The following is a 13,969-nucleotide window of genomic DNA, read 5'->3' on the forward strand; positions in this document are numbered from 1 at the left end:
GTTCAGACTGGGCAGGACCAGCTCGATTGATGGATCCTCTGGTGTTAACCATCCAGGTGGCCTTTGCTAAGTTCACTTCCCAATTTTTGAAGGTTCCTCCACCAAGTGCTTTTAGGGTAGTCTTGAGTAGTCCATTGCACCGTTCAACTTTCCCAGCAGCTGGTGCATGATAAGGGATATGATAGATCCATTCAATTCCATGTTCTCTGGCCCAAGTACTTACGAGGCTGTTCTTGAAATGCGTCCCGTTGTCTGACTCGATTCTCTCAGGGGTGCCATGTCTCCAAAGGACTTGCTTTTCCAGGCCCAAGATGGTGTTCCGGGCAGTAGCATGAGGCACAGGGTATGTCTCCAGCCATCCAGTGGTTGCTTCCACCATGGTCAACACGTAGCGCTTGCCTTGGCGGGTTTGGGGAAGGGTGATGTAGTCAATTTGCCAGGCTTCCCCATACCTGTACTTGGACCATCTTCCACCGTACCACAGAGGCTTCACCCGCTTGGCCTGTTTGATTGCAGCGCAGGTCTCGCAGTTGTGGATAACCTGTGAAATGCTGTCCATAGTAAGGTCCACCCCTCGCTCACGAGCCCATCGGTACGTTGCATCTCGTCCCTGATGACCAGAGGCATCATGGGCCCAACGAGCTAAAAATAATTCTCCCTTGTGCTGCCAGTCCAGATCCACCTGTGATATTTTCACCTTGGCAGCTCGATCCACCTGCTCATTGTTACGGTGCTCTTCATTAGCCCGACTTTTGGGTACATGAGCATCCACGTGTCGAACCTTCACGATCAGCTTCTCCACCCGAGCGGCGATGTCCTGCCAAATCTCAGCGGCCCAGATGGGTTTCCCTCTGCGCTGCCAGTTGGCTTTTCTCCAGCGATCCAGCCATCCCCACAGAGCATTAGCTACCATCCAGGAGTCAGTGTAGAGATAGAGCCTCGGCCACTTCTCTCTTTCAGCAATATCTAAAGCCAGCTGGACAGCTTTAAGTTCTGCGACCTGACTCGATCCACCCTCTCCCTCGGTAGCTTGTGCAACTCGTCGTGTGGGGCTCCATACAGCAGCTTTCCATTTCCGGTTAGTGCTTACAATTCGGCAGGAACCATCGGTGAAGAGGGCATATCGTCTTTCACTCTCCGGTAGCTCATTATATGGTGGGGCTTCCTCAGCACGTGTCACTTGCTCTTCTTCTTCAGAAGATAATCCAAAAGTCTCACCTTCAGGCCAGTTTGTTATAATTTCCAGAATCCCAGGGCGGTTCAGGTTTCCAATACGGGCACGCTGTGTAATGAGGGCAATCCATTTGCTCCAAGTAGCATCGGTGGCATGATGCGTGGAAGGAATCTTTCCCTTGAACATCCACCCCAGCACCGGCAGTCGGGGTGCCAGAAGCAGCTGCGCTTCAGTACCAATGACCTCTGAGGCAGCTTGGACTCCTTCATAGGCGGCCAAAATTTCCTTCTCTGTTGGGGTGTAGTTGGCCTCGGATCCTCTGTAGCTTCGGCTCCAGAATCCCAGTGGTCGACCCCGAGTCTCACCAGGCACCTTCTGCCAAAGGCTCCAGGACAGACCATTGTTCCCGGCTGCAGAGTAGAGCACGTTTTTCACTTCTGGCCCCGTTCTGACTGGACCAAGGGCTACCGCATGAGCGATTTCCTGCTTGATCTGGGCGAAAGCTTGTTGCTGTTCAGGGCCCCAATGGAAATTGTTCTTCTTGCGGGTAACCAGGTAGAGAGGGCTCACAATCTGGCTATATTCAGGAATGTGCATTCTCCAAAAGCCTATGGCACCTAGGAAAGCTTGTGTTTCCTTCTTGTTGGTCGGTGGAGACATCGCAGTGATCTTATTGATGACTTCAGTGGGAATCTGACGCCGTCCATCTTGCCACTTTACCCCCAGGAACTGGATCTCCCGGGCAGGTCCCTTGACTTTGCTCCTCTTGATGGCAAAACCAGCCTTCAGGAGAATCTGGATGATCTTCTGTCCCTTCTCAAATACTTCTGCTGCCGTGTTCCCCCACACAATGATGTCATCAATGTACTGCAGGTGTTCTGGAGCCTCACCCTTTTCTAGCACAGTCTGGATCAGTCCATGGCAGATAGTAGGACTGTGCTTCCACCCCTGGGGCAATCGGTTCCAGGTATACTGCACACCCCTCCAGGTGAAGGCAAACTGAGGCCTGCACTCTGCTGCCAGAGGAATGGAGAAAAACGCATTTGCAATATCAATGGTCGCGTACCACTTTGCTGCCTTGGATTCCAGCTCATACTGAAGCTCCAGCATGTCTGGTACGGCTGCACTCAGTGGTGGCGTGACTTCATTCAGTCCACGGTAATCCACCGTCAGTCTCCATTCTCCACTGGACTTACGCACTGGCCATATGGGGCTGTTAAAGGGTGAACGAGCCTTGCTGACCACCCCTTGGCTCTCCAGCTCACGAATCATCGTATGGATGGGGACCACAGAGTCTCTGTCGGTGCGGTATTGCCGACGGTGCACTGTTGCTCTGGCAATTGGTACCTGTTGTTCTTCAACTCTCAGTAGTCCCACAGCAGAAGGGTTGTCTGAGAGACCAGGCAAGGTACTCAGTTGTCTGATGCCTTCTGTCTCTAGAGCAGCTATCCCAAAAGCCCAGCGATAACCTTTTGGGTCTTTGAAGTACCCGTTCCTGAGGTAATCTATGCCGAGGATGCATGGGGCCTCTGGACCAGTCACGATGGGGTGTTTCTGCCACTCATTCCCAGTTAAACTCACTTCAGCTTCCAGTACCGTGAGCTCCTGGGATCCCCCTGTCACCCCAGAAATAGAAATGGGTTCCGCTCCCACATACCTTGATGGCATTAGAGTGCATTGAGCGCCGGTATCAACCAAAGCCGTATATCTTTGTGGGTCAGATGTGCCAGGCCATCGGATCCACACTGTCCAATAGATCCGGTTGTCCCTCTCCTCTACCTGGCTAGAGGCAGGGACCCTCTAATCCTGGTCATGGTGCACGTTGCTCTCCTCCGGTGAATATGCTCTTGATGTCCCTTCAAGAGGATCACTCATATCATCATTTCTATACCTTCTGATGTTCTGGCCACGAGAGACCGGAGCGGCGCTGGCTCTAGATGAGCTCCTTGTGGTAGTTGTCCCTCTTTTTAGTTCACGTACCCGGGCTGCTAAGGAGGAGGTGGGTTTTCCATCCCACTTCCTCATGTCTTCTCCATGCTCCTGGAGAAAAAACCAGAGGTTACCTCGTGGAGTGTATCCTTTCTCCCTGGCTGGGGAATGCCTACTCCTAATAGCAGAGACTCTTGTTGGTTCTGGGGAGACGTGGTAAATTTCTTCCTTAAGTTCCTTTTTTAGTTTCTGATGGCCCTCTTCAATCAAGCTCCGGACTTGCTCAGCCAGCCTTGTTTCCACAGATGAGACATGGGTGCGAAACGGGGCAGTGACAGTGTCCTCGTAGATTCTTAGTTTATTGGCCAGGACACCCACCCTGTCCTCACCTTCCCTCCATTGCAGTGTTGCCAGGTAACGGGAGTACATCTCTGGTCCAAGCCGTGCAAATCTCAGCCACATCTGTGACGTGCACTGGACACCATCTGGGCTCTTAGGAAATCTCTCATCTTCTGCAAAAATGATCTCCAGCACAGCCAACTCCCTCAGGCATCGGATACCCTGTTCCATTGTGCTCCATTTTCCCTGGTGCACCTGGAGGTCTTCTTTGCAGAGGTATCTGTCCCTTACACTTGTCAGCAGTCGCCTCCAGAGGCTGAGAGTTTCTTGGGTTCTCCCAATCCCCTGGTCAATGACCACATCCCGGGACAGCGATCCCAGTTGCCTGGCCTCACTTCCATCCAGGATGGTGTCGTTTGCTGCAGCGTCCCAGATGCGGAGCAGCCAGGTTAGGATGGACTCGTTCGTCTGGCGGGTGAATTCCCTCCGCAGGTCACGCAGCTCACCTAGGGATAGAGAGCGAGTGATAATCTCTGGTTCTGTCTCCTCCGCTGCGTGTGAAGGTCCTGCCTCACCCTCATCAGTCACTATGCGGACTGATTTGCTTTTTGATTTCTTTTTCTGAATGGGGGCAACTTCTACCGGTTTAGGCTGCTCTGGTTCGGTGACTGTTTGTGTGGAGGTGCTCATGGCCCTTTTGGTTCCTTTCTCCTCTGTGGTAGTCTGCGTAGACATGGACGCTGTTGTTTTGCTCTTGGTTCCTTTCTCCTCTGTGGCAGTCTGAGTGGACACGGATGCTGTTGCTTTGCTCTTGGTTTCTTTCTCCTCTGTGGCAGTCTGCGTAGACACGGACGCTGTGGCTTTGCTCTTGGTTCCTTTCTCCTCTGTGGCAGTCTGTGTGGTCATGGATGCTGTTGCTCTGCTCTTGGTTCTTTTCTCTTCCTCCTCAAGAAGACGCTGTACCACACCAAACAGTGCTTTGTTTCTAAGCATGGTGTACATGGTGCAGGCCATGCAGAGAAAACAAAACAGCAAGACTAGGCTGTCCTTGGCATCCAGAGAGAACTCAATATTTTTAAAAACTGCTGTGCCTGACCTGAAAGGCTGGAAGAAACCACTCTCCACTCTTCCCACCAAGGGCAGGGTGCGATTGTTGAGAAGGTCCCAGATGTAGCAGCCCAGACTAGGACAAGCAAACAAAATTGAGTATATATTCCGAATGGTATTCATTGCCTCACAGGTTATCATGCCATAAGCATAATAAACCAATAAAGCAATTCTCATACCATTCCCTGGTCTCAACAGGAGCAATACAACAGGCAAGTAGTTCCCCATGTGAGGGAAAATATAGAGAGCAAGATACAGTACCCATATAGACAAGCCAACCACCATGGTGGATAGGTTTCTGTTAATATGAAATTGCAATTCTGACTTTCTCTCAGGTTAATGCCCCACGTTGGGCGCCAAAATATGTACTAGTTTGAAATCAAACCAGTGAGAGATCGCAAGTCAGAATTATAATTTAATAGGAAAATGATAAAAAAAGAATAAATGCAATAATATCAAAAACACTGACAGAGTCAGAATACAGCCTGGAACCCTGTTAGGGTGATGGTAGTCGTCCAGATGAGGTGGTCTTGTTGAAGCGTGATCCTCTGGAAGAAAGGGGGTCTGGTCTTCAGCTGAAAGTCCAGCAGTAGCTCCTGTCCTCTGGAAGTCCCGTAGGTAAGGGCTGCTGTGGTGTTCGAATTCTCAGCTTATATCCAGTATGGAATGCTTGGCTCCTCCCTCGGGGAGGAGCATCTCACAATGGGATGGTGAGTCATGAGATAAGGCCTTGATGAGCCATCAGGAGGAAGTTATCTCTGAGTCATGCAGCAAGGCAGTGGTGGGCCCATTAACAGGGGACAATACAGGGGGAAGTTATCTATGAGTCATGGGGCAGGGCATTGATGGGCCCATTAACAGAAGGTAGCCCGGGGGGGGGGGGGGGAAGCAGGGAGCACTGCCTCACCTGGTTTCAACAGTACATGAGGATGGTGATAGAATATACTGCAACCCAGGACAGGCTTTTGCTTTATCTGTTAAACAGTTTTCATCTTAATCCACTGAATTTTCTCATTTTAACCTTTCAAACCTCTCACTTATTCCACTGGGATGGGCAGGGGAGAAGTGAGTGAGTGGCTTTGTAGGGCTTTGTTGCTAGCTGGGGTTAAGCTGTGACAAAATGCTACCAAACATCTGCTGAAATGGATTTTCCACTGAAACTAACCAGAGTATTGAACAAATAACCATGCCACCCTGGGTTTTCAGAGGGACTGTGCTGTGTGACATGGTCCAGCCTCACTTGACATGTTTGAAGGAGTTCCTCAACATTCTCCTCAAATTCTCAAGCCTGTTCTTTCATTGACTTTCTTCAGTCCAAATAGTTCTACACCAGGTTTTCAAAGATGAAATGGTCATGGCCATCAGTGTGGCTCACATGCTATCTTCTCAAATTCTGATAAATGCAAATAAAAATAAATTAGTGAGAGTTCATATGAAGAGAGGTTGATTCAGATATTCTGATGGACTGCTAGGAATTGACATGAACAGGAAAAAAAAGTGTGTACAATAGATGCTCATGCCTGAGTCCTGTGTTTGCTTCCATAAGCAGATAGCACCATTTCTGTCTGACTTTGTGTGTCTTTCCTGGTTGGGAGGTGGCTCAGGCAACCAGCACAACAAGTAATTTATACTTCCTAAGGTGTAAATGTGGCCTGAGAGTTTGATCTCAACTAATGACTCCCCTGAGTTCACAAATTCTTTTAATCAGTGTTAGGAAATGGTATCTCTTATAAAGTACTGTTTGTATTGCCTTAGGAAAAAATGGTTTTGCTTATAAAGCATTCAGTGAACATTCTCTGACAGTTTCAAAACAAAACAAGTTTGGAAAAAAACTGTTAAAGTGAATCACCATCAATTTTAAAAAACAATACATTTTTTCCAACTGTACTCCAGTTTGAGTGTATTTATCCCACTGAGGGATTACTTTTATTTTTCATCTGTGACTCACTGAATGTATGACAGAGCCTTATTTCAAAAAATTTATTGAGGCTGAAGAAGATGTTAAAAACAGACGGGCACCTGGAAATGCTAAAAGTGGGAAAAAGAACAAATACAATTTATTTCAAGGGGAGCCATGGCCCAGTCCCTGATTCCTCCTGTGTATTAAAAAATTATATTCATTCTCCTGCTCCTGTACTTCCCCCCTCTTAAAATTTCATATGAGCTCAGAGGATAAAGTTTATTTATCAGTCTGGTAATAAAATTATAATAGCCTCAAAATGCATTTTTGAGAAAACTGATGGGAGATGTCTTTAGCCTTCTGATACACTGATTAAGATGTTAACTTTCCAGAGCCGTAATCCCTAATTGTAACATTTGCATATGGATAAACCAATTAGCGCGTGTGTGCGTGTATGTGATGGTTTTCATCTAACCAGACAGGAAATAGGTAGGTTTTAATTTCCTGGAGTCAGTGTCGCAAGCAGTTGTGATAGAACTTTTGAAATCAGTACAAGGAGTGCCCCTTGAAACAAAATTAGGGTACTCTAACCTCTGGATGAAGTATTAATATGCTGTGTTACCCTGTGTGGATATTTAGCCTGACAGTTTTAATGCTGGATCCAGATATGTGATAGATGAAAATGGGAGTTCTATGGTGGTCAAAAGTTCTGATACAATAAAGCCTTAAAGTACATGAGTGATCCAGTCTTCCTACAATAATTTTTTTGAGTACCTTTTTAACTCTTACAGTCTTCAGTGGGTTTTAACCACATGCTTAAGTTAAGGGAATACACTTTGCTGAGAACTATGCATTGTATTAATTTGACAGGTCTCTTTATTAATGGGAACTAAGATGCTCACCATCTTAACATTAGGTCCTTTAGTAAAATATTTGTCCTTTATCCTTTGCTTCTTCATGTATGTGCCTGCATTGCAACCTCCTACTTGTATAGCTATTAGAAATAGCGATGTGATGAGGTGTGATCTTTGGCAAGGGCACAAAACCCCTTAATGTAGCTGCAGTTGTAATGGCAAAAAAAGTCTTTTATTTTTTGCCCATGTAGCAAAATATGGAATAAAGCATCCAGCATTCAGATTTGGCAATATGGATTATCACAGGAAAGAAGGATTTTGTAGTTGTCACTTGCCAAGGTCTTTATGATCAATAAAGTGCCTTTACACGGGGAATTAATTTCCATAGTTTCAGGTTTTACAATACTTTGTGAAACAGTGGAGCAGCTAACTAAGGGAGAAAAGAATATTCTAGTTTAATAAAGGAATACTCAATATTCTTTAAAATTGTGAGACTGGTCCCATGTGCAAAAGTAATTCTGGATGGACTGTGGTGAGTATAAAGAGATCTGGAAAGCTATTTGATGCAACTAAGTGGTTCAGAAAATTGAGGATAGTTTTGAATATCAACCCGGAGGGGGAAGATTGCATCAATCTTGTGTTTACTGTCTGACATATACATATTTGATGGGTGAAGAATTACTTCTCCCTCTATACTTAAAAAAGAGGAAACTTGAAAGTAATTACTGAGTTCTCTAGAAAAAACTATTTTGACTAATGAATAGGGAATCATGTCACTGAGCTTGGTTCATTCACAAATAAGGCACCTGCCCTTAACTGGTTATCTATTCCTTTGAAGTCACTGTGGGTGCAAAGAGAGAACCTTTCCTGAAAACAAGTCATCCTGTGACAGATGACTTCTGAGAGGTGGGATGAACGGTAATATGAAAACGCTACTCCCTCCTGAGGAACAAAGAAGAAGTAGAAGTGCTTGCTTTAACTTGAAGCCAAATTTTTGGATTTATACATGCCCATAACTTTATTTTTTAGTGAGTGTCTGGAATGCCCTTTGGGATGCACCTTCCACAGTCACCCCAGAACAAAGGAAAGGAAGATATTTTGGTGTTTTTTTGGATCTGATTAAAGATACATTCTGGGAATTATCTTCAGGGTAAAGGTATTTATGGAAATCTGATACTCTAGATACAGATTGCTTTGAAGGTGTTCTTTCCTGGTTATATTAAAATATTTATTGATTGGTCTGTTGAATGCTTAGATTCTACTGGCATAACGAGGAACACTGTGCACATTTGTGCTATAAAGGCAGCATCACTGCTATAAGGTGACTTCATAGAAACAGCATGTGACATGGAAAACAAATGGCATCAGAACCTTTGGATTTTTTTTACTATTTGTATTGGTTTTTTATGCAAGATTTTTTTAAATTACATTTTCTTCCTCTATTGGTATCACAGAGAAATTAAAAAAAAAAAAGGTCTGAATACTGAATACAGAAGAAAGGAATCCTAAATTGGACTTTATTATAGACAGGAAGTAGAACCATGTTCCTAAAATACTGCTATTCTTGTTTGAGCATCAGAGTTATTTTCTGTTAGTGTCTCCTTGTTTTTATTATCACTATGTCTTTTATTATCACTGTATCACATATTAATTATTGCCCATCAAATATATCTATCAGAATAGATACTAACAAGTTTGGGGCTATTTTGGCTCCAATGAAAGATGCTATTCTGGAAACTGCTTTCACAGAAAAAGGATTTCTAGACTGCTATGTATATATGGCTTACATTGTAGATCTATTTTCCAGACACCTTGCCTGGTTCTACTACATATTTATTAATAGGCTTGATAAATAAATTTTGTCAGCTAGCTTTTATTTCTTTGCTGCTATATCATAGCCTCTAGCAGGAAAAAGTGAAAAATCAGACAAGTGCTAAGCATCTTCCTCTCTAGCCTACATCAGGACCTTGATTCTGCTTCCATTAATGATATTTTAATGGGGGGGGAGGTGGACAGTGAGTCTGATAAAGGGTTTGAAGTTTTGACACTGTCCTTCATGACATCCTTCTCTCTAAATGAAGAGGGATGGCTTTGATGGATGGGCCATGCAGTGAATAATGAATTGGCAGGATGGTCACATTCCAGAATTGTGGTCAATATCCAAGTAGAGACCAGTGACAAGTGGCCTTCCTTAGGCGTCAGTACTGGGACTGGCACTTTTTAAACTCTTCTTGGCCACATGGATAGTGGGATCAATGCACTCTCATCCACTTTTCCAGGAACACCAAGCCGTGTGGTCAGGCTGAGATGTTGGAGGGAGGGGATATCATACAGGGGGATCTGGATAGGTTTCAGAGGTGGGCCTGTACAAAACTCATGAAGTTCTAAAAGACCAAGTTCAAGGTCCTGTATAAAAAATACAGGCTGTGCAGCGAATGGCTTGAGAGCAGTCCTGAGGATGACTTGGAGCTGCTGGCTGACAAGAAGCTCAACATGACTCAGCTCAAATGTGCACTTGCAGCCCGCAAACCCAGCTGTGTCTTGGGCTGCATCAAAAGGGGAATGGCCACAGGACAAGGAAGGAGACTCTCACCATGCCACTCCACTGTGGATGAGACTCCACTTGAAGTGCTATATGCTCAGCTCTGCAGCCCCTGATATAAGAACTATGTGGGCTTACTAGTGTGAGTCCAGAGAAAGGCAACCAAGGTGATCAGAGGGCTGGAGCACCTGTTCCATGAAGGAGGCTGGGAGAGCTTGTCTTGCTCAGTCTGGAGGAGAAAAGGCTCTGGGGAGAGCTTACAGCAGCCTTCCAGGGCCTATTGCATGTTGCAAGGAAGCTAAAGAGGGACTATTTACCAGGGCATGTGTTGCATTAAAAATATAGAAATTTGGCAGAAAATAAACCCCATTGCTTTCTAGCTTGTCCTCAAAGAGCAAATTGTCTGGGTGCAGCTTAGTTTAATTTCTGATTATAACCAGTTTGGTTATAATTATAACTTAGTATATAGTTATATAACTATATACTATATACATAGTTATATAACTATATACTATATATATATATATATATATATATATATAAGTAAGTTTGGTCACATTCAGTAAGATATCAGATGTATCAATAGTGTGATTACACTATAATTCAGGCCACATTCAGGATCTCAGATTCATGAATAGTGTGATTTACTGATTTGCCACTGTAAGTGAGAGTTTATTAAGAACTTTTGTGATTACAAATTGACACTGGTGTATTGAAGAATATAGAGGCTACAGATTTTTGTGAGATTTCCAGTGATAAATACGTTAGACCTAAGAAATGTGAATGTTTAGTGCTGTGTATGAGTGTTTCCAGGTACACTCTGATGGAGTTGGAAACATAAATCTTACCAAAAGACATCCTTTCTTTATGGAAGAGAGAGAGAAGCAAGCCCATCAACTTCTCTGCAAGATTGTATTCTCATCCTCTGCCATGGAGGATTTCAAATGCCAATTTATACTTTTGGGAGAAGTGGAGGCAAGACTATAGTCAAATAACCTTGCTGTAGTCACTTTATATGTAAATTAGAGATATTGAGAATTACAAAGGGAGAGATTATTATGAAGACTGTAGGTCTTGCAGGAGGATGGAGCAGAAACTCATAACCTATCTGCCCCGAAGCACACCATATTTAATGTAAATCTCTCCATCACATATCTCACATCATGTCTCCTTATCTGCAGGCCTCATTCCCACAGCATGTAGTGACAGGACAAGGAGGAATATCTTTAAGCTGAAAGACAACATATTTATATCAGCCATGAGGAAGATATTCTTTACTCAGAGGGTGGTGAGGCACTTGAACAGGTTGCTCAGAGAAGCTGAGTTTGCCCCATCCCCGGAAGTGTTCAAGTGTTCAAGGTTGGGCGGGGCTTTGAGCAACATGGTCTAGTGCAAGGTGTCCCTGCCCACAAAAGGGAGGTGGAACTAGGTGATCTTTAAGGTGCCAACCCAAACTGGTCTAGGAGCCTATGAGTCTATGAAATTTCCTTACATGTTAGTGGTAGAAGAATGAGGCCGTGGTGTTACTCCTGCACTCTGAGGAAGGGTGATCTCCAGATGGTTGTGCAGATGGTGCATTACACCTGCCACTCTCATCCTGTCCACATGGGATTTCTGTGGAGTGCTGACAGCCTGCCAGCCTCCTGGATTATAATGTAATGTGTGATTTCTTTTGAACAGGCTAAAAACACAGAGACAAACCATTTCAGGGGTGTGAGCTACGACAGCAGTCTGATTGGGTACCTGGGTTATTTGTGTGCGCAACTTTCACTCTAGTCGTGAAGATGTCTTTGATACTGTCCTCAGGGGCAAGTGCAGGTATCTCCAGAAAACTCGTCTCAGCCCAGCATGTGCAAGGTAGATACACTAGTTTACAATTTGGCTTATTTTTCCTAATCAGAAGTAGTTGGATACAAGTCTCTTCAAGTTATTTGTCTTAGTAAAGGCTTGTTTTATATTAATTTAGGAATGCATGTTCCCATCATGACTTGGACGCTAGTGGTGATTTTCCTCTCTAATGACCTGGAATTTGATTTGGTTAGAAGAAGAGAATTTTTGAACAATGCCATCCCACTGCATTCAAAAGCTTTCTCAAGAAAGAAAAAAAAAAAAAATGTTGAAAGGATACTGCAATTCACTTTTTTTTAAGAAAAAAAGTTTTCAGAAGCCTCAATTTTCTGTGCATCTTTGTTCCTTTTTTTGATTTGGATTTTTTGTGTGGGTTTTTTTCAGAGGTGTCTTTTTCATCACAGTATTTGGAATAGTAGAGGAATGATTAGAATGTTTTTTTTCTGGCTATCAAAAGGTAGTTATAGCAATATGATTCAGACAGCTGCATCATATTCAAATGTCATTAGGACAACAACATGAAGTCAGTTTTTATAATAGCTCAAGGGGGTAGATTATTATGGCAATAATTCAATCAAGAACAGGCTCTTAACCCTTATAAGAGCAAATCTCTAAAATTGATCTCCAAAACAAGAGGAAAACAACAAAAAGAGCAATCATCACAAAGCATGGAATATTTCCCAGGCTGCCTCATGGACTTCTGAAGGTACAACACAGGTATTTATATTTGAAGGAACAGCTCATATTGAGTCAGACCAATAGCTGAAATCAATACAAAACTTCTTCGCATACACCTTTAATGAGTAGTGCTCCTGATCCATGCCAAATAATGATGTATATTTTAACCAGTTTGGAAGTCATGACTTTTGAATTCTGGGTCTGCTTAGATTTCTGACTCCTTGGATAGTACTCAATATTTAATGTATAATTTTCTGATCTGTGAGAGCTGATTAGACCTGGGAGCCCCAGGGCATAGACCCTTTCAAAGTTCTGCAGTATAGTCTGTCTCCATTTATCATGCTGACTTCAGGTGCTTGGGTGAATAATTCTGTATACACTCATGGTGAGCATTGTTTTTCCATTACACTACTAAACATTGGCCAGCTTTGATTGCTTGAACACAACATTTGTGAGAATCTGAGACGTACCAGACTGCTGCATGCGAATGGAAGATGAGGTCTGATCATGTCCTTCTGAAGAAACAGGTGGAGACCAATGCAAGATTACTTTGGGGTTATTCAAGCAGTAAAAAAAACTTTTCTTAGGGAAACTGAATCAAGTCTTAAGTGGCATTAATGTCAGCATATTTAGTTGGCTGAATAGTAATTATGCAGTCTAGTGGTCCAATTTTCTAAAGAAATTCCTTACACTGTGGTTCTTTCCACCTCTTTTAGCTCTGTTACAGAACAAGATGAATTGTCCTCTGGAGTGGACTGTGTCTGCAGCACAGAAGAGCATTGACAATCCACTGAAAGTGTCAAGAACACTTTCTTTTTATATCTGGACAACTGGGGCTGAACTCACCCGTAGCCCTACTGACATTTGAGAAGAACAAGCATATTCTTTGCCTTGCACTGTCAGTCCAGTAGGGCACAGGTGTCTCCTATCTCCTGTGTCATTTGTGCCAGCACTATGCAGAAGTGTTTGATACCTGAGTACCCTTCATGTGTGCCCTGTTTTCAGAGATGCAGTGGTACTGAGACCCACAGGAGCGTGCCCAAGTTACTGCTCTATACCACCCACATCTTTGCTGGCAGCATGCTCCCAGGGGGAAGAAAAGGTGAGCACATCGTGGAAGTGGACAATTTTGCCTCCCTCTCTCCAGGTCTGGGAAGGTTGTTGGGATCAGCCTTGTGGACTGCATCCTCTGCCACCTCTGCTGTTCCCCTACCTGCTCCTCTGAGTAATGGCCAAGATGTGGTGTGAAATGCAGCACCACTGCGGGAAGTGCCTGCACTTGTGGACACAAGCCTGAGCCCAGCCAAGTCCAATATGAGCCAAAAGGAGCCAAGCTGAACCAAGCAGAGCAGAGCCAAAAGAAACTGAGCTGAAGGAACCTGAGTAGAGCTGGGTGGAGCAGGGTGGAGCAGCCAGAAGCAGCAGAGCTTGTAGCAGCTGCATGGAATCCGTGAGCTGCATGAGTCCAGCATCTGAAGCAGCAGTGCAGTGCAATGCAGAGGATCTACCTTTTGGGGATTTGTCCATCATTGTTTTCCAGTGTCTTTGGCCTGGGAAGGGTGAAAGCTGTTTGTAGAAACAGCAGCCATCTTTGTCCT

The 13,969-nt window shown here is 44.3% G+C and overlaps 1 protein-coding gene across 1 annotated transcript; it reads right to left on the bottom strand.

The window, feature by feature from the left end:
* Positions 1-1,466: 1,466 nt before the first annotated feature.
* LOC147654275 (uncharacterized) lies at positions 1,467-4,988 on the bottom strand. The gene is made up of 2 exons (XM_086882162.1): positions 3,493-4,988; positions 1,467-3,214 (listed from the first exon to the last, which is right to left on the bottom strand). Exons 1-2 carry the CDS (start codon positions 4,832-4,834, stop codon positions 3,147-3,149), a joined length of 1,410 nt encoding a protein of 469 aa, XP_086738288.1. The 5' UTR covers positions 4,835-4,988; the 3' UTR covers positions 1,467-3,146.
* Between the last annotated feature and the right edge of the window lie 8,981 nt (positions 4,989-13,969).

The sequence above is a fragment of the Cyanistes caeruleus genome, chromosome 3 (assembly GCF_971803275.1).
Source record: "Cyanistes caeruleus chromosome 3, bCyaCae1.hap1.1, whole genome shotgun sequence".
In the NCBI taxonomy this organism is placed as follows: domain Eukaryota; kingdom Metazoa; phylum Chordata; class Aves; order Passeriformes; family Paridae; genus Cyanistes; species Cyanistes caeruleus.